Source organism: Hyla sarda, chromosome 7, assembly GCF_029499605.1.
Source record: "Hyla sarda isolate aHylSar1 chromosome 7, aHylSar1.hap1, whole genome shotgun sequence".
Taxonomy (NCBI): Eukaryota; Metazoa; Chordata; class Amphibia; order Anura; family Hylidae; genus Hyla; species Hyla sarda.
The window spans coordinates 56573456-56595105 of NC_079195.1; the positions used below are offsets into that span (position 1 = coordinate 56573456).

Consider the following 21650-nt stretch of genomic DNA (forward strand, 5'->3'; position numbering starts at 1 on the left):
TCCCTGTACATGCTCTTTGCCTTTATAGGGGTATTCTAATCTGGGACATTGGGGAGATGTGCAGATTGCTGAAATTGAAAGAAGCGATCTGATTGGTTGCTATTGGCAACTGCTCCACTTTTCCTCTGCACAGGTTTTGATAAATCTCCCCCATTGTCCACAAGATTTGCCAGAAATATGTGATAGATGCAGTTCCCACCTCTGGGCCCTGCACTTATCTTGATGTTAAAGGGGTTATCCACCATAAGGTAATTTTAGTGGTACCTGCCAGACAGTAATGGACATGCTTAAGAAGGATCTGTGCTTGGGGGTGTCTTGCGGCTAAATGGCTATGTTGTGAGATTACCATAAAGCTGAGGCTATCCTTTAGTGAACTGGCTATTTCCTGTTGGTGTTTGATCCCTTAAACTACAAATCCCATGATTCCCTGTTTGTAAGTGTGAGGTCACTTTTCTCCCTCCCACACATCAGCCACCCAACCAATTGAAACATGGGCTTTTAATTTCTTCAATGCAATAGACAAGTGACCAGGGTGCCTCCAGTTGTTGCAAAAACAGAATGATCTTCCTCCCAACCAGCGGTCCCTCCACCCATTGAAGCAAAGATAGGCTCCCTCTGATCACCTGACTAGTGATGTGATGTCTCGAGCCGCACTGCAACCTGAGAAAACCTGAGACGACACTCCTTTCATATGCTGTTAAAAATAAACCTTGGGGCAAAAATCACAGAATTGCAAGACCACCATAAAACACAGGTACAGACACTATATTATGAACTGCACAAATTTTCCAGCCCCTGTAGCATCGTCAAATGATAATAATAATCATTAAAAAAAAAAAATAGAATACCCCTTTAAGTACATATTAGACAAAATAAGTCTAGTGACAATTGTGTCATCTAGTATCTCGGCCACCCAGTAATTTATAGAGAGAAGTTCATGATTTTGTGCTTTTATTTTTGGAAGGTGTTCTGCCCCCATATAGAGCCTTGAAGAGCAGATTTGTTCGGAGGTGCGGGTTATTGTGTGGGAACTGGGAGGTATCTGTACTCTGTCGGTTCCTTTCTGTAATATCTCATCAGCACCAGAGCTAATATGAGAACATTGACCACCAGAACAGAAATGCCCACAACATACATGCTGCCCTGATCTGTCTTGACAACATCTTTAGTTTCACCGATGGAACCTGTATGAAGAACAAAAAATCTTAGAAGATATTCTTAGTAGTTGCATGTACATTACACAATACATTCTGTTTCTTCAATTTATAGGGCAACATAATGGGGGGATGCTGAGCACTTCTGGTTAACTGGCTCACTTTGGCTAAATGTTGCCCAAGATTTCTCGACATTAAAGCACAACTGTCATAAGTTTTTAGCCCCCCAGACTACTACTGTGTTGTTACAGTTGTCCATGAGTGTAATCATACCTTTATCACTTTTCCTCCTTCTTTTATAACTTATAAAATACATTTATCCAGTGGTCAGGCACAGTCGGATAGGCGTTGCTTGGGGTTCGCAAAGCCCCGCCGCCGCCATGCCTATCCTCTCCTTTCAATGCTGGGACCGCTGTGTAGTAAAACGCAGCGCATGCGCCCCTCCCTTCCTCTAGTACGCGGTAGTTCCCAGAACCAGCGCAGTGAGCACATAGGCAGCGGGAGCAAGTGCTCGCTCTGTCAATGCAGGGCGGTGGCGCGCGCACGTCAGGAGGGGCGCATGTGCTGTGGATGCGCTGTGTCTTACCACAGCAATCCCAGCGCTGAAAGGAGAGGATAGGCGCGGCGGGGCTTTGCAACCCCCAATCCATGCCTATCCGACTGTGCCTGACTGCTGGATAAATGTATAAGCGGAAGAAAAGCGATAAAGGTATGGTTACACTCACATTACTGACATCTGTAACAACATTGTAGTAGTCTGGGGGGCTAAAAACTCATGATAGTTGAGCTTTAAAGGGGTATTCTGGTGGAAAACAATTTATTTTAAATCAACCGGTGCCAGAAAGTTAAACAGATTTGTAAATAACTTCTATCATAAAATCTTAACCCTTCCAGTACTTATCAGCTGCTGCATACTACAGAGAAAGTTATTTTCTTTTTGAATTTCTTTTCAGTCTGACCACAGTGCTCTCTGCTGACCCCTCTGTCAATGTCAGGAACTGTCCAGAGCAGGTGAGGTTTGCTATGGGGATTCACTCCTTCTCTGGACAGTTCCTGACATAGACAGAGGTGTCAGCAGAGAGCACTGTGGTCAGACGGAAAAGAAATTCAAAAAGAAAATAACTTTCTCTGTAGTATGCAGCAGCTGATAAGTACTGGAAGGGTTAAGATTATTCAATAGAAGTAATTTACAAATCTGTATAACTTTCTGAATTAATGATGAAAAATAACTCAACACAAAAACATTGGATGGCAAAAACCCACTATAGGGTAGTTGGGTCACTTGGCTCAACACAAAGTTCTTCTGCCCCTCCCTGCTGCAGAGTATCTCACCTGCAGCGTCGGATTCACTGTGACGTTTCAGACGGATCGGTCCGAGCACAGCATTTGTTTTCCACCCTTTGGAGGACAGATCTCTGCGCTGACGGGTGATACATCCCTTGTTACAACGGGATCCTTGGTCATTGACGTCACATATTACAACCCGGCACTGGAGGTATACAGAGATATGCGCATTAAGGAACCTGAAGGCATTGAAGCTGAACCGAGCATATCCACTGCCTGAGGGGAAGGTGCTGTAAGTGTTGTCTCGTACACATCTGTAAGAGATAAAAAATAAAGTTAGCTGCATCTACACTTTGGTTGTAGGCTCCATCAACAGACCTCTTTATAAGACAGCCGTTGGCTGTCCGGGCATGCTGGGAGTTATAGTTTTGCAACAGCTGGAGGCACCCTGCTCGGAAAACACTGTCATAGGACAATGGGGTCAGGCATTGTGGTTTCTTTTTATGATGGGAACCACAATGCAAATGGCAACCTAGTCTTAGGATATGTTCACAAATATTTGTAGTAGCCCAATCAGTTATTTTATGCCCCATCTGATCAAAACTGATGCAAAAAGGTGTCATAGGGCTTTATTTTATCTGTTTTCCCAATAGGTGCTTTATAAAAACATTCTTCACAAGAAGTTCTTTTAATTTTGAATTTCCTTTCTGTCTGACCACAGTGCTCTCTGCTGACACCTCTGTTCATGTCAGGAACTGTCCAGAGTATGAGGAGCAAATCCCCATAGCAAACCTCTCCTGCTTTGGACAGTTCCTAAAACTGTGGTCAGACTGAAAGAAAATTCAAAAAGAAAAGAACTTCTTGTGGATCATACAGCAGCTGATAAGTACTGGAAGGATTAAGATTTTTTTAGTAGAAGTAATATACAAATCTGTTTAACTTTCTGGCACCAGTTGATGTAAAAAAATAAAAATAAAATAAAAAATAACGTTTTCCAGTGGAGTACCCCTTTAAATAGATTTGTAAATTACTTTCATTTAAATATCTTAATCCTTCCAGTACTTATCAGTTGCTGTATGCTACAGGATGTTCTTTTCTTTTTGAATTTCATTTCTGTCTGACCACAGCGCTCTCTGCTGACACTGCTGTCCATGTCAGGAACTGTCCAGCGCAGGAGAGGTTTGCTATGGGGATTTGCTCCTACTCTGGAGTACCCCTTTAATGCAAATATAAAAGCCCACATTTACCATTGCAAATGCGACAAAAAAAAAATGCCTTGCACCATATTTATTCAGAGTTTTAGACAAGTTTCCACCAGGTCCATCAAAACAGGGGTGGCCTTTGTAAGAGGGTGCGTGACCTAAAAAATCAGTCTTCTGATGCACCAGATTTACCAAGCAGCCTGATACAGTGTGAGAAATTCGGTGCATTTAAAGGGGTACTCCACTGGTCAGCGTTGGGAACATTTAGTTCCGAACACTGTGTGTGCACGCTGCGGGGGTTGACCACGCCCATCGTAACGTCATGCCACACCCCCTCAATGCAAGTCTATGTGAGGGGGCGTGGTCACGTCCCCTCCCATAGACTTGCATTGAGGGGGCATGGTGTGATGTCACTAGTGGGCATGGGCGTGGCCGACCCCGCAGTGTTCCACAGTGTTCCGAACACTGGCCAGTAGAGTACTCCTTTAAAGAGTGTCCAGACACAACTAGTGTTGAGCGTCATAGGCCACATTCGAATTTGATATTTCACGAAAATATGGACGAATATTTGTCATATATTCGCTAAATTCGCATATTCGTAATATTCGCGTTTTATTTTCGCATATGCGAAAATTAGCATATACAAAAATTTGCATATGCTAAAATTTGGATATACAAAAATTTGCATATGAGAAAATTCACATATGCAAATTTTTTTTCATATGCAAAAATCCGCAAAAATTACACCACACAAGCTGGAAGCAGAGAGGGGTGATCACTGTGATGTGTACTGTGAAAAAAAAAATAATATTCGTAATTGCGAATATATAGTGCTATATTCGTGAATATTCGCGAATCCGCGAATATGCGATATTCGCAAATGAAATTCAGATTGTGAATATTAGCGAGCAACACTAGACACAACCTGGTGGACACATCTGCCACTGTTGCTTCCCATATAAACCAACTATGAGCCATAAATCTTGGATGGGTTTGGCGCTTCCCTTCTTACCCATTTCTAATAAGATCATAGTTAGGTGTTTGGAAATCTGCTGTGGAGGAAGCAAAGCAAGTTTCTACAAAAACAGTGAGGTCTGGGTCCTGGGTCTTCACTGACGCTTGGAGGAATACTGTCTCATTGAGATCAATTAAATAAGGAGAGTCCAGCACCGGGTCGATGAAATCCTGTGTTGGGTAGAAAGCCAGGCTGACGTCATATTTGCCGCTCCCCTGTTGGTTATGGATGATGTCATTTGAGGTCATGTACATAATCTCTACTGTAGAGTTACTGTCCAGCTCACAGGTCACAACGAACTGCAGCTCCTTAAGCCTTGTGATCAGTGCACCACTCGGGTTAGCCTGGATGGTATTTGTGTAATAGATGAGGTTTTGGTCTGTCTGGGAAAAGGGAACAAAAAGATTGAATAAAAAAATGGAGCATTCCTTCTTTTAGCACTGATATGTTGATCTATTCTGATATCCCAAACTTAAAGCGGTACTTCGAAGGGAAAAAAAAAATGCTTCCAAATTAACTGGTGCCAAAAAGTTAACCAAATTTGAAAATTACTTCTATATAAAAATCGTAATCCTTCTAGTACATATCAGCTGCTATATGCTCCACAGGAAGTTGTGTAGTTTTTGTTCCAGCCTGACCACAGTGCTCTCTGCTGAAACCTCTGTCTTCAGTCAGGAACTGTCCGCTGCAGGAAAGGTTCGGTCTGGGGATTTGTTCATGCTCTGGACAGTTCCTGACATGGACAGAGGTGGCAGCAGAGAGCACTGTGGTCTGACTGGAAAGGACTACACAACTTCCTCTGGAGCATATAGAAGCTGATAAGTACTCGAAGGATTAAGATTTTAAATAGAAGTAATTTAGAAATCTGTCTAACTTTCTGCTACCAGTTGATTTGAAAGCTTTTTTTTCCCCTCCAGAGTACCCCTTTAACAATTACTCTGGCTTTGAAAAACTTATCACCTATCCACAGGATAGGTGATAAGTGTCTGATCATGAGGGGTCCGACTGCTGTGTCCGCCGCGATCTCCTGCACAGTGCCCCTGCTTTCCTCATGCACGGAGCAGTGATCGAAGCACCCTCTCCATCTCAATGGAAGAGCCGGAGGTACACGAGTACAGTGCTTGTTTATCTCCGGCTCTCCCATAGATAGTGCATGGAGGGGGTGCGTCAATCGCTGCTCTGTGCACAAGGAAAGCAGGGGCACTGTCCAGTAGATTGCGGCGGGCTCAGCGGTCTGACCCCCATGATCCTGTGGATAGGGGATAAGTCTTGTATCCAAAATAGCCCTTTCAACCTAAAATTGAATTGAAACAAATGGTAATCATGTCCATGGTGGCCTGCTAAAAATATAAGTTAATCTGACAACGTCTGGCCCCCCTCGCTGCTCTTTGCTTGTAGCTGCTCCCAATGCAACATGGTGGAGCAAGACCTGTCCAGAGAGGGGACACCGCTGGGGCCAACAACTGGCTGAGAGAAAGGTCCTGCTCCAATGTGTGACCCTACCCTTAAGGGACATGCAGAAAATCTTGCCAACTGACAGAGAGTCGTCTAGCAAATACAAGGGTTTAAGGGACTGTCTGAAGGACTGGATTATAAAAAAAATACACAACCTCACCAATCCCCTGCCATTGCTGCCGTCCTGACACTTAAAGGGTCCACACTGATCTACAGATCACGGTGCAAAAAATGAGCCCTTACACATTCCCGCATACAGGAAAATCTAAAAGTTATATGGGTTAGAAGAGAAACATTTTAAACATGCTAATTTTCTTACAAAAAGTTATACATTTTTAAAAAGAAGTAAAATAATATCAAACCCATATAACCTATACAATGTACAGACAGTCCAGATCTGCAAAACATGTCAGTGGCTGGAAGAACTGACCAATCAGAATGGGGTATTCACTGGTAAAACACCTGTATTACTGAAGTGTATGCACTGACTGGTGTCTGGTAGCGCCCCCTAAAGTACAGGGAGGTACTACATGTTCTGTACTACTCTTTACCTGTGCCAGGGTTAGCTGCTCTTTTGGACACCAGGTGAAGGCAGCTCCATTTTACCTTTTTTTAGGACACTGTGTGTTCTGTACAGGACCCTGAAGAAGCTCCTGTCCTCTACATAGACAGTGATTACAGCTCCCAGCAGATCTGTAAGGACTTGTTTTATCTGTATAAGTCATCTACTTATTTTTCTTTAATCCTCCCTTTTTCCTATTTTTGGATGACATTTTGGGGCTTCAGAACCAATTACCAGGTTTCCATAGAGTTATGGTTTCAACATACAATGGTTTTAACCTACAATGGTCGTCCTGGAACCAATTAATATTGTACTTTAGGGACCACTGTACTGATAACATTAGTATAGAGATAATATGAAATGACACACTTAGTGCTATGACCAATGACAGTGAACACTTTTCTTCTTACCTTTCTGATTGTGCCGCATCCATAGAACGGCACCTCGAATACTATAGGGTTGGCTGACTGGGCAATACAGGAGGAATTACTTAGCGTCAAGTCAGAGGCGCTATATCCCAGGGAGATAATATAAGCGGGATCGAGAACCACAGTCATGGAGTCACCCAAACAAGACAAGGCGGCTGCAATATAACAAAAATGACATAATGGATTGTGGTTTATACTTCAGGAGTCATGTGATTGGAATTTCATAGCTTCCAGTTATCGGAGTATTTTTCGAGAGACCTAAATAGCTGCTCTATACAGGGTTATTATAGAGCAAGGGGCTATTTACTGCTCTGCTGTCTGTGTTCATAGTTTTTTTTTAGGGAAAAAGATCATCCCTGAATAATAAAGCTTATAATACTTACATTATAATAGTTCACAGCAAAGCACTTAAAGGGGTACTCCCGTGAAAAACTTTTATTATTTTTTTTTTTTAAATGAACTGATGCCATAAAGTTAAACAGATGTGTAAATTACTTCGATTAAAAAATCTTAATCCTTCCAGTACTTTTTAGGGGCTGTATACTACAGAGGAAATGCTTTTCTTTTTGATTTCTCTTCTATCACAACCACAGTGATCTCTGCTGTCCATTTTAGGTACTGTCCAGAGCAGGAGAAAATCCCCATAGCAAACATATGCTGCTCTGAACAGTTCCTAAAATGGACAGTGGAGGTCAGCAGAGAGCACAGTGGTCGTGACAGAAGAGAAATAAAAAAATTAAAAAACATTTCCTCTGTAGTATACAGCCCCTAAAAAGTACTGGAAGGATTACGATTTTTTTGTAGAATTAATTTACAAATCTGTTTAACTTTCTGGCACCAGTTGGTTTAAAAAAAAAAAAAAGTTTTCCACGGGAGTAATCCTTTAATGCTATATGGCACCCATAGAGTCCCTATAAATCAGTGTTTTCCAAACAGAAGTGTGTCTCCAGCTGTTGCAAAACTACAACTCCTAGCATACTGGGAGATGTAGTTTTTCAACAGCTGGAGGCACATTGTTTAGAAAACACTGCTACCCACTCAAAATATAGAGGGTATACAATTTGCTAGGTAAGTCCCAACTAAATATAATGGGTGATTATTACAAGCAGTGAAGTAACAAACCTCAAGTCTAATTCCCAAAAGCAAAAACACCAGTCCCAACGCATTTCCTCTATGATACAGGGTTCACCAGGGGATATTATTGGGATAAGACAAACACCAGACAAAGAAAAGTGAAATAAAGACCATGATTAATTGTACCACTGACCCTAAATGAGAAAAGACATGATACCAAGGCTCATGAGACCTTTTCAGTTTAAGAGCCTTGTGCTTGGTATTATTAACCACTAACGGGGAGATTTATCAAAACCTGTTCAGAGGAAAAGTTGACCAGTTGCCCATAGGGACCAATCAGATTGCTTCTTTCTTTTTTGAGAGGCCTTTTTAAAAATGAAAGAAGCAATTTGATTGATGGCTGTGGGCAACTGGGCACATTTTCCTCTACACAGGTAGATACAGCTCCCCCTAAGGGATATTTTAGAGATGTACGATAGTTTGCACATACTGTCACTGTACTTACCGTCATTATCTTGAGGTACTGCTGTATAGGTAACAGAGAAACCAAAATAGGAGTTTGCGTAATCTGCGCTAAATAGCAAAGTCAATGAATTGGAAGTCGTCTCCAACTCAGCAACTCTGCGGCCACACAGTACATCCAGGAGAGGCGCGTTATTGTCAGGACCATCATAGAGAGCAATGAAGTCAAATCGACAAGCAGGATCAATTTCTACGCTATATTGGGAGAGCAAAGAAAAAAAAATTATAGCATTTAAAAACTGCAGCAAACTATATTTTATAGGCAGAAACCTGTACAAAGAGATACAGAATGATCATTTAATGGGTATGTATTAATTTATTGCTACGTTACTTTTATTGCTCCAGTGTTTCTAATCTAAAAAAAGTAAAGCAACTATTTAAAGTGGTCCATGTACCTAAAATGTAGGTGCACGGATCTTTAAAGAGGTATGTCACTGACCCAGCGTTCGGAACATTTGGTCCTAATGCTGGTTGAAGGCTGCAGGGTCGTAATGTCACGGCCACGACCATCATGCGTCATGACCACGTCCCCTCAAAGCCTTCCCAAAGACTTGCATTGAGGGGGCGTGGTGTGACATCACAAAGGGGCGTGGCCATGACATCATGACCCCCGCAGCCCACATCTGGGGCAGTGGAGTACACCTTTAAGGATAACACTATGATTGTGCCCTCTGTGGCACATATACGGCAACCATCTGTCCAAATAGGATGCATATACATCATAGACAGGCACAGACCCTATTGATTTCAGTGACCAGAATGTAGCCAACTGGTTACTATGTTTGGGTCCTTTTCCAATTATATGTGTGTTTATACATGGAGCACACCATAAGTCCTCGTGAAAACACGTGCAGGAAATTACCCTTACTTTGCCATTAGCTGACTACATTCTGGCCAAGTAAATAGGGTACATGCCTGTCTGTGCTTGTATACGTCGTCGCCCCATTTTGACAGATTGGTTACTTATACGCACCACTGGGGGGACAATCGTAGTGTTAACCCGGGCTGAGACATATCATTAAGATTTGAACAATCCTGCCAAAAAGTATGGACTCCCCAAATGGTCTCCTGGCTTTACTATATTTTATACAAATGATCAATATGTCACCACACAGTGGTCCAGAGTCTGCAACCTAGACTGAATCTGTCTGAGCCATAAAATTTCTGATTTGCCCATAACAACCAATCACAGCTCAGCTTTTATTTCACCAGAGCAATTTGGACAATGAGAGCTGAGCTCTGAACGATTGCTATAAAGAGAATTTTACTATAGGACCACATTGACAAATCTCCTCCCACTTTTTTTTTTTTTTTAAATTCCCACCATAATTTTTGAATTAGGTTAAGTTCTGGACTCTTTGCTGCCATCACATTTATGGTACTTGTTTATTCTGGGTTCACAAGTAGTATTTAGGTTATTATTTGGTTTATGTTAGAAGCTCCCTTGTAGCTTAACTCGAAGTGGATCCAAAACACAGAAAAAGGTGCAAATATTTCCATTATAGTTTTTCACAGCTTCGGTCTCACTCCTGGCTTTGGATAAAAATATTGACCAAAATACTATGGATAAAACCAGCCTTCTCTTTAGCCTACTGAAACCTTGTTTTCTTTTCGTCTGGTGTTAGTGTTGGTTTTCATTTTTCTTTTTCTATATGTAAATTCCTTTTTTATATGTACATTCTGCCAAATTGAATTAAAATTGCTTTATTTTGTATTTTGTATTTTCAAAGCATTATGCGTTGAGATTTCTATTCTGATGCTTTGGCATCTTCCTTGGCCAACCCATATGTTTTCTTTTATAATCTTAAAATGTTTTCTATACTTTTATCAAAATTTACACACAGCTGATTGGGAACAACCAACATCTTTTGACACAATCTGTTGTTCCATCTCGGGGGAATATTATAATTCTTTCCATCTCTGTATCCGACAGCTCTCTTGTTGGGGCAATTTTTTTTTTATCAATTAGCCAAATATGAAAGGTCTTTAAACACTTTCCTTCATAACTGCAGAATATTTCACATTTTTTAGACTTGTGCCGGGATTTGGTTTTGAAATGCAAATCACAAGGTAATTTCCATATTTCTTGAGGACTTTTTTCCTCAACATTGTGTTATCCCATAATTTTTAACTCTTTCTGATTCAACATCTGCCATTATTTTAAATATTTTAATATGTTTGATTGATGTCTCATTAAGTCAGAGTGTTCAGCTATTAAAGGGAACCTGTCATTACTTTCATGTTGACTTGAAGCACAAGTCATTAAAGTAGTATCTAGTGGCTTTTGCCTGTCCCACTAGCCTTGATCTCTCCCTATAACCAAAAGGGAGAGATCTATCAATAAAGGCTGGTGGGGGATGCAGAAAAGTGGCTGATGACACATGGTTCAGGTGGCATGAAAGTCATGACAGGTTTCCCTTATGCATATCTGTGATTTTTCTGCATTTGCTAGGAAGTAAAAGAAACTCTATGAGTGCATTTCCATAATTTTTCTAAGAGCTCTATTAATTTAGAAATTGCATATTAAAGACACTTACAAGATTTCAGTAAAAGACAGCTTCACTTTTGTGTTCTTTGGTACTTCTAGGTGCCACAAACAATACGCAAAGTCTGGATGGCGATCGGGATAATTGGGACTGGAGATGGTGCCTGAATAACCTTTGAGGTTTCCCCCACAGTTAATAGCTAAGGAAAAGCAAAGAAAAGGGAAAAATCAATACAAAATATGTGAGCAAATTGATAGAATATAGTCTTCAAGTCAGGAGTGACCACAACCCTAATAGCTGAACCTGTTTGGGCCATAAAGGGGTACTCCACTGCCCCAGCGTTCGGAACATTTTGTTCCGAATGATTGGTGCGGGCTGCGGGGGTCGTGATGTCATGGCCATGCCCCCTCAATGCATGTCTATGGGAGGGGGCGTGGCAGCCACCACACCCCCACCCATAGGCATGGATTGAGGGGGCGTGGTCATGACATCACGACCCCCGCAGCCCGCACCCAGAGTTCTGAGCAAAATGTTCCGAACACTTGTACAGTGGAGTACCCCTTTAAATGGTACCTGTCATATTGAAATGCAATACCTGATAAGTTGAGAAAACATAGTAACTTCGACCCAAGATGCAACAATGTGTTGTTAGAAGGTTTTCAGCAGGTGGTTGTTGATGAGGTGTGTAAAGAGTGGGATAATGAAAAATACAAAAAGAGATCAAACTTGAGTAAAAAGGAACGAGATGCATTAAAAAGTTTGCAGGAAGATGAAAGGATTATAGTGAAGAAAGCCGATAAAGGTGGAGCGAGAAAGAAGCCCTGACTAACAATTCTCCTAGGGTGCCCGTATTATATCAGCTGCCGAAAATGCTTGAGTCGGCCCCCGGGACGACCAATCGTGTCGGGGGTCGACTCAGTCCTTTATCCATTGGCCGTGTATGTAGATAACTATTTACAAAAAACTTGTAAAGAATTGATCAAACTGTTTGAGAGACACTAACGATTTTCTGCATAGGATACAGGAATGTGAGGTCACTAAAGAAATGTGGTTGTGTATTATGGATATAAAAAGCCTGTACACAAATATAACAACGGAGGAAGGAATGCAGGCGATCAAGGAGGAATTGATGAAAGATAGTGATCTGGATAATAGGAAAATTCGTTTTCTTATGGACTTGCTGGAACTGGTATTAAATAAAAATTATTTTCGTTTTGGAGAGGATTTTTTATGCAGCAACAAGGAACATCGATGGGGTGCCCAGTGGCCCCTAGTGTAGCAAATATTTTTATGAATAAATTTGAAAACCAACATGTACCAGCAAATCCACTAAGCAAACATGTCAAAATTTGGCTCCTATTCGTGGACGACGTGTTTATGTTGTGGTCGGGCACGCGTCCCGAATTGGAAGAATACGTCCGATATCTTAACAACTGTCATCGATTGATCAAGTTTACATGTGAGAGTAGCATGCAGGAAATACACTACTTGGATGTATGGGTTATGAAAAATGATGATAAAATTGAAACCTCTCTGTTTTCCAAGCAAACAGATCATAATAACTTGCTCCATAGAAATAGTGGGCATGCACCACAAGTGTTCAAGGGTAGATGGTAAGAGCGAAGAGAATTTGCAGTACCCAAGAGGAATTTGAAAAGAATAAAAAGAAGTTAGTAAATAAATTTACACAGAGAGGGTATAGTAAAAAATCAGTTGAAGAAGCAGGGAAGGTGGTGGGTGCAATACCAAGAGAAGAACTGAGAATGAGAAAAGAAATGGACATTCGAAGATGGTTAAAAATGTAATTTCGAAGTACTGGGGGATGCTGAAAGCAGACCCGAAATATGGTATATTGTTTAAGGAAAAACCTAAGTTTGTAAACAGGAGAGGCAAATTGATAGGTGACATGTTGGTAAGGTCGGACATAAAGAAGAAGCGTGTATCTAAACAAACATTTCTGAGAGCTAGGAAAAATGGTACATTTGCATGTGGTTTATGCCAAAACTGTAATGGGACCATAAAATGGTAACCCATCCAATGAGGGGAACGAAAATTCCCATACGGGGATGGTTCACTCGTAACACTGACCAAGTAATATATCTTATCAAATGCCCTTGTGGCAAGATATATATCGGGCAAACTGCTAGGTCTATTAAAGTCCATATTAATGAGCATAAAAGTATAATTAGGAACATGGCAAAAAAGAGTGTACAGGAAAAAGAAGAAAAAGGAAATTCTAAATATTGGGAAACGAGTGTCGCTAGAACCAACACCAGGTTTGCGATCTAAAATGGATGGTATTGAAAGAAATAAATGGGACAAGAAGTGTAGAAATAAAAATAGGTTATTGAAAAGGGAGGTATTTTGGATCATCAAGTTAAATGCGATGTCCCCAAATGGTATCAATGAATATTGCAATTTTAATGTATTCTTATAAATACTGTTCCGATGTAATTTTTGTGGATGTACAATCTACCACTATATTTATTTTATAATGATTTTAACTTTTACATATGAATTCTCGCGAGACTGAGGTCTATATAATGTGGTGTGGGTTATTCATGTCAGGCTTGAGAAAGGGAGTGATCCTGAAACGTCCCCAATCAAGCTCACCGGCTGGTGAGCCTTTTTTACGCTGGTCTCAGAAGAAAGCAAGGATCACAGCACTAATGGACATGTCCACATGGAGCTCCGACTGGAGCCGAAGAGGTCTGTTGTAATGCTGTGACCCCGTATCGGCGAATATGCACTGGGTGATTTTACATTGTGTTCAAGTACACTATTCCTGTATGAAAATAATCTTTGTATGAGAAAGTATTGGAAGTAAAAGTGTTAAAGTCTTGGAACACATCTGTTGTACGAGTGCTATTTATGCTGGACTGAAAATGCAGTCAGACCTTTAGGCCTCATGTTATAGAGTAGGAGAAGCTTTTATGTGGCAACTGTTCCAAGATAACTTGTCATTTATTTATGTACATATCTTCTCATTCTGGGCTAGGTAGTCATATGGGCGGTCCTACTTATTGATTTAGCTATATGGGAATTGATTTACACATAGAGAAAGAGCTGTTAATCCCTAGAGTAGGACCGTCCACTTGACTACTCTTCTGCCCAGAGTGATCAGAGATTTAGATGAATAAATGACAAGTTATCCTAAAACCTTTTCTAGAAATCTATACATTAATCTGCCCAGCTCCTCCTTCTCTATGACAAGATGGCTGCAGATTGGACTGCATTATCAGTGTCACAGGTCCTCATTTAAGGGATCGGGATTTTTGGCCAACATTGAAGTTCTTGTCCTCTCTGTGGGGTTTGCTGATGTGCTGTGCTGGTCTCAGTGCTATATATGGCACCAGGTGTTTGGGTCAGGACTTCACTGGAAGTGATGTCACTGGGGATTTATTATTTACAATTTGTCACAAATCCTTGTTTTACCATCCACCAAAATAAATAGAACTTAACTTTTAATGTCTCATTTTGATTAAAAAACTTCCCACCACGTCACTCACAGTGTTCTATATATCAGTGCAAGAACTATGCTTGCTACATATTTTTCATTTGTGGTGGTGTGGCTGCAGTCCACACACTACCGAACTGATCATAGAGTGATGCTGGAACTTGCTAAAATCACTGACGCAAAAACCGTCCGACGTTTCACCACATCAGTGGCTTTGTCAAGGGCAAGGGGAAAATGGCGTCCAAACATGCCTGTCCTGAGTTTTTATAACCTCCTACTAATGATGTCACATTATCCTTTGCCCAATTGTTACCTGTGCCGTAGTTTATTACTATATTATTGGTCAGCAATTGATTGACAGCTCTATCAGCCATACCTTTGTTGTCATTCCAACCTAACCGTTACTCCCATAATACATCTCATCTACTTCTGACAGGGATTGACACTCCGTCAGACCAATCAAGCCTACTCACGATCAAGTCTGTATATTATTGGTTCCTTGTCAGATGATGTGCGTACGTTATAACAGATAACTGTTAGTGTTACAATTAGCTACATAGAATTTACTGTGCAGTAGTGAGTTGTGCGAGTAGTTGGAATCCCGACGTTCTTATGTGAATGTGGTTTAGCCACACGACCACAAATGAAACAATATGTAGCAAGCATAGATCTTGTACTGATATATAGAACACTGTAAATGAATTGGTGGGAAGTTTTTTTAATCAAAATGAGGCATTAAAAGTTAAGTTCTATTTATTTTGGTGGATGGTAAAACAAGAATTGTGACCAATTGTAAATAATATATAGAATTGATCCTCCATCCACTGGTCCGTGTTTCGAGTGTCACTGGCGGTTTGACACGCCGATGGAGCGCAAAATGGAGCATTGTATTGAACTGTTTGGGAATTATTTATTTTATATGGACATTTTTTTTTAATGCTATGAACGTATGGGGCCTTATTTTAGGCAACATGACATGCTTTTTTGTGCAGTTTGGCACATGGATATAAAAAATGTATTTCAATTTATTTTTTATATTGCTCCCATTTTATTTACAATTGCAACTAAATAACATATTTAATACATTTTTAAGGTTATTATAATAACGTGGATGAGCTAAAAAAAATTATAGAAAATAATTGTTTTTCTTTAAAGTCAAAATATTTTTTATACTTTTCTTTTTATCCCTTTTGGAATTTTTTACGTTTATTTTACAATTAAAGTACATTTACATACCACTGTATTAAAATACATTATGATCTGTGTCACTGTGACACAGGCTGATGTTAGGACAACACTTTAGGCCACGTTCACACAACAGAAATTCTGCATGATTTTTCCACACGGAATTCCGCTCTAAATGTTTTGCCCATTCACTTGCTTGATGAGTAGCAATGCGGCGCTGACGTCACAGCCACATCACGATGTCATGAACCTTCGGTGCCACAGCTGCCATTCTAAACAAACGAAGGGGATAAGATGTCTAGGGGCGGAGTACCCCTTTAACTCCATTTGGGAAGCCAATATCTGCAACAAATCTGCAACATTTCGGTCTTGTGTAAAAGTAATCTTAATGTGTTCTGATTGTACAGACAGGTTTGGGGTCCTTTTTAGGTCCTAAGGGTGAAGGTATGTTCTCCCCCAATGACACCAGGAAATCTTGTGACCCCACTGAAGAGGGTAGTTTGTGGTCACGCCTGAACATAGCAGTCAAAGGATTGAAATATCCTAGTTAGAGCAGGAACTAGATGGTAGAACATATGTATTAAACGTCTTTAACAGATTAGAGGGTTTGTTCAGGGTTAAAAAAAAGGTTTTGTCCTGACTGTGTCAGGTATCACAACTATGCCTGATTCAGTTAAATGGGAATAAGCTGCAGTACCAGAAACAACCAGTGCACAAGTGTGGTGTTGTTTCATGGGAGTGGGGTTTGGGGCAATGACATTGCACCATTTCGAATGTGGCCATTGGCATGTTTTCAAAATTCAAAACAGCAGGTTTTGAGCCCATATGAATGTACACAAGAATCATACATGCAGTTTTTGGCTAACCAAAAAACTGACAAAAATTATATTTGTACTCAGTGTAATGTCAAATATGTTTGCATCTTCTGGCTGGAAACAACTGTTCTTTCCACTTCTCAGGAGATTTATCATTACAGTTGACTATAGGTCGTTACCGTTATACAACTGCAGAATTATTTGCCTTTTTGGTCAAGAGTTTTAGGTATTTTTTACCATGTGATGTTGATCTCTTACCATTTGCTGGGGTAACAGAATAATACAGGACATATGCTGTCCTCACACGTGCTGTGGAGTCAGTGGACACCCGAATATTCACTCTGCCCTGAGATTCATACACAGCGATCTGGGGAGAATTTGGGCACAGGACTCCCAAAACATCAAAGTTGTCATTAAAGATGGTGATGTTTTCTTGGGAGCAATCTGCAGATGGGTTCAAGCTGAGAAAATACAAAAAAAGTTATACAGGGTTGTAGACACGTGGTGTGAACCCAGCCATATAACCCCATACATACACTGAATACATACAGCTTTTGCCTACATAGTTGCCAGATGTACAATTGGTCTTACTCCAGTATGAACCATTACTGGTTGACCCTACATGACTATCAGTTCCAAGGCATACTGGTCATAGATGGCTTAAACACACTTATTATCCTTGCTCCAAGACCAACACTTAAAGGGGTACGCCGGTGGAATTATTATTTTTTTTTTAAATCAACTGGTGCCAAAAAGTTAAACAGATTTCTAAATTACAGTATTTATTAGCGGCTGTATGCTCTTTCTTTTTGAATTTATTTTCTGTTTGTCCACAGTGCTCTCTGCTGACACCTCTGTCCATTTTAGGAACTGTCCAAAGCAGCATATGTTTGCTATGGGGATTTTCTCCTATTCTGGACAGTTCCTGACATGGACAGAGGTGTCAGCAGAGAGCACTGTGGTCAGATAGAAAGGAAATTCAAAAAGAAAAGAATTTCCTCTGTAGTATACAGCAGCTGATAAATTAAGATTTTTTAATAGAAGTAATTTACAAATCTCAGTAAAAAAGATGAAGCGGAGCACTCACCAGACCTAGAATGCAGATGGATTTTATTGACCGGTTCGATCAAAGGTACATCAGGGGGGGAAGAGGTAGTACAGACAGGGGAGTGTGACTTAGAGACGCGGAGGATACCCCCACGTCTCTAAGTCACACTCCCCTGTCTGTACTACCTCTTCCCCCCCTGATGTACCTTTGATCGAACCGGTCAATAAAATCCATCTGCATTCTAGGTCTGGTGAGTGCTCCGCTTCATCTTTTTTACTGGAATTTCATATTGCCTATCAGCGTGGTAGCACCTGTATGTACCTCCAGCAGTTGCAAGGGGAGAAGCAATCAAGGGTCCTAGCCTTTCCCGTCCTTATCATATATAGAGAGTGGTGCCGAGCTCCCTTCGATACAGAAATTTACAAATCTGTTTAACTTTCTGGCACCAGTTGATAGAAAAAAAAACGTTTCCACCGGAGTACCCCTTTAATCTGTACGCCCTTCGCCCACTCCCTTTCTATAACGCGAGGCCACACCGCAGCCCTGCGTCATAGATGGTCGGGCCCGGCCTCCAGCAACAGCCGGGACCCGTGGCTAATAGCGCATGGCATTGAACATGGTGCCGCGTGCTATAAACCCTTTAGACGCGGCTTTCAAAGTTGATCGCCGCATCTAAAGTGAAACTAAACTGCTGCCGCGGCATCGCAAACAGCTGTAGGACACGAGGGTGGTCCCTCTACCTGCCTCACGGTGTTGGATCGCTGAATGACTGCTCAGTGCCTGAGATCCAGGCATAAGCAGTAAAGCAGCAGAATCATCGATCAATGATTTCCTATAAGAAAATGTAAAAGATCAGTGTGTGCAGTATTATAGCCCTGAAACCGCCCCGTATGCGGAAAAATAAAAAAGTTATAGGGGTCAGAAGAAGACATGTAGTTATGATTTTTTCCTGAAATACGACAAAATCAATCCTATATAAGTAGGGTATCATTTTAATCGTACGACCTAGAGAATAAAGAGAAGGTGTCATTTTTACCGAAAAATGTACTGCGTAGAAACGGAAGCCCCCAAAATTGGTCAAAATAGCGTTTTTTCTTCAATTTTGTTGCACAATGATTTTTTTCCGTTTTGCTGTAGGTTTTTGGGTAAAATGACTGATATCATTACAAAGTAGAATTGGTGATGCAAAAAATAAGCCATCATATGGATTTTTAGGTGCAAAATTTAAAGGGTTATGATTTTTAAATGGTAAGGAGGAAAAAACGAAAGTGCAAAAATGGAAAAACCCTCCGTCCCCAAGGGGTTAAAGTGTACCTGTCATCAAACCATATTTTCTAAACTAATTCAGATTATATTCCCTAATTACTCTTAACACTCCTCCTGCCCTTTAAAAAGCTGTGCATCATACCTTTCCCCTTGCTCACATTGTGTGAGCTCCCACCAGAAAGTAGGCGTTGCCCAGCAGGCGTGATGTCCCTGAAGTGTGTGAGAGCTGGGCCTCACCATGCCCTGCACCAACTTCCTGAGTTTGGACTTCTGCAAGTCTGGATGGAGGCCAAACTAACTGTTTGACTTGTGCAGGGAACAGAACAGAGCCACCTAGTGTCTGTTTTTTCAGTCACATTAAAAATATATAAAAGATTGAGAATTTTAACAGCAAGTAAATAGCAAAGTGTCTTATAAATACCTAAGGACAAATATATTAAAAGTTTAGTTTGGTGACAGGTAAACTCTTTAAGAACCTTTCCCCTGAATGCAAGCTACCAAAAAGTCTACAAGGAGACCAATATAGAAAGTGCAGGGTTTCTTACTCAAGTAAGGAGAAGATGACTCTTGTGGTTTCACTGCCCGTTCCTTCTATGTTATAGGTGCAATCAGAATCTTCATTTGCTTGGATTTGGATAGGTTTGTAAGGATCTGCAAAGCTGGCTCCACATCGTGCTGCATGTGTGAAGGAAAAGGCGAATTAAGATTTCTCTCTTTGGTACATTACCAACCTTTTAAAGGGGTACATTATTTTTTTTTAAATCAACTGGTGCCAGAAAGTTAAACAGATTTGTAAATTAAAAAATACACAATGTAGCCCGGACCTTCTAGGTGAGTAAATGAAAATGGATATACGCGGATCGTGCTTCAATAATAATCAATATTTATTATAAAATATGAATAAGATTAGGTACTTCTCACAGGGCCCTTGTGAGAAGAAACATATTAAAAGGCAACCTAACAATATATTTAAGCATATAATAGTTAAAACTATAATCCTGGCATAGGATAATAAAATAGCAGAATATGATCTGTACCAAACAAATATGTTAAAGAGTTGCTCTTCTGGGTATTTAGGGTAGATATGTCCCTTTTAGATACAGTAGCAAACAGTCTGTAATATTAGAAATTGTTACCGGTCTGTAAATGGTAACTCGCGATGGGTGTTGTTCCCGCAATGGCTGAGTGTCCGTGGTCCGCACAGTCCTCTGTGGGGCGCTTCCAATCGTGAGCCTGGTCCAGTATTGTCTGATTGAGAGCAGAGGCAGTGTCTAACGGCTGAGGCGCTGGCAGGTGCCGAAGATCGCAATAATGCCCGGGGACTGCTGGCGCTGGCGTGCGCTGGAGTTGGTATTCCTCACCGTTTTGCTGGTTGGTATACAGGACCGTATACTGGAAGGCTGGAAGTTCACCTCGTGTTGCCGGCGTCTGACGTCAGCTTTAGTCAGAGCCGGGATGGCTGCCCGGGATGGTTGCACCGGAATTGATCTGGACTGCTGGACCGGGTAGGTAGCAGAGTAAGAGCGCTGATAATGGTACAGTTCATAAAAGAGAACCTGGCGGACTCAACTCCAACTTCGAACTTTTTGGATTCTTATAGGGGATGCAATCGGCCCATGGGGACACCCCTATTTTGTCACTAAGAGGGTTGTCCCATCGGCTGACTTAATCCCCTATAGATTCATCTACAGTGATGTTATTTAAGTCTGATCATATGTTTGTTTGTTTTTTATATATTTTTCAATTTTCCCTGTGTTTATTTCATTATTATTTTTATTTTTATTTCTATTAGTATTATGATTTTTATTTTTATTTCTATTATTATTATTTTTAATTTTATTTTTATTTTATTTTTATTTATTATTTATTTTATATTTTTTTATTTTTATTTTTATTAAATTTTTTATTTAATTTTTATTTATTTTTTAATTTTATTATTATTATTTTTATTTTATTTTATTTTATTTTTATTTCTATTTTTATTTTTTGTTTTCATTTTATTTCATCCTTTTTATCTATCTATTTTCAATACGCTGTCTGTGATTTATTTTTATTTCTATTATCTCTCTTTATTTTAAAAAATACATCTGTTTTGGGAAAACGCATTGTTATACTTTTCCAACAGAATTCACACATGACTTTATGCCTAGTACTGCTCTCTAAGTGAACCGATCCATTGAATCCATTTATGTTTTTTATTATTATCTATCAATGTGTTAAGGGGTGGGATCTGTGCCTATATAAAATAACCGATGATTGATGGCAACTATCATGACTACTGAGGAAAGGGTTATATTATACAACCCTGAAACGCGTCTGGTCGTTTATGCACATTTATTGGCATAGTATTACCCTCGAAGAACTGTGCCCAAACCTCAAGGCCGGTTATCTTTTATGAACTGTACCATTATCAGCGCTTTTACTCTGCTACCTACCCGGTCCAGCAGTTCAGATCCATTCCGGTGCAATCATCCCGGTGCAGCCATCCCGGCTCTGACTACAGCTGACGTCAGACGCCGGCAACACGAGGTGAACTTCCAGCTTTCCAGTATACGGTCCTGTAGACCAACCAGCAAAGCGGTGAGGAATACCAACTCCAGCGCACGCCAGCGCCAGCAGTCCCCGGGCATTATTGCGATCTTCGGCCGTTAGCGACTGCCACCGCTCTCAATCAGACAATACTGGACCAGGCTCACG

General features: G+C 40.6%; 1 protein-coding gene across 3 annotated transcripts in view; it reads right to left on the minus strand.

Moving 5' to 3' along the window:
- Positions 1-769: 769 nt before the first annotated feature.
- Positions 770-21650, minus strand: part of CUZD1 (CUB and zona pellucida like domains 1) — a 69478-nt gene continuing 48597 nt past the window's right edge. Inside the window, exons 5-12 of one of the 3 annotated variants that reach the window (XM_056529116.1) lie at positions 19499-19628; positions 16898-17100; positions 11234-11381; positions 8680-8891; positions 7083-7255; positions 4653-5038; positions 2487-2752; positions 770-1184 (exon numbers count right to left, since the gene is read on the minus strand). In XM_056529116.1, coding sequence (XP_056385091.1) covers positions 1018-1184; positions 2487-2752; positions 4653-5038; positions 7083-7255; positions 8680-8891; positions 11234-11381; positions 16898-17100; positions 19499-19628 — 1685 coding nt within the window. In that variant the 3' untranslated portion in view covers positions 770-1017. The remainder of the gene's footprint in view (positions 1185-2486; positions 2753-4652; positions 5039-7082; positions 7256-8679; positions 8892-11233; positions 11382-16897; positions 17101-19498; positions 19629-21650) is intronic. The other 2 variants (XM_056529115.1, XM_056529117.1) reach the window with 2 other exon arrangements.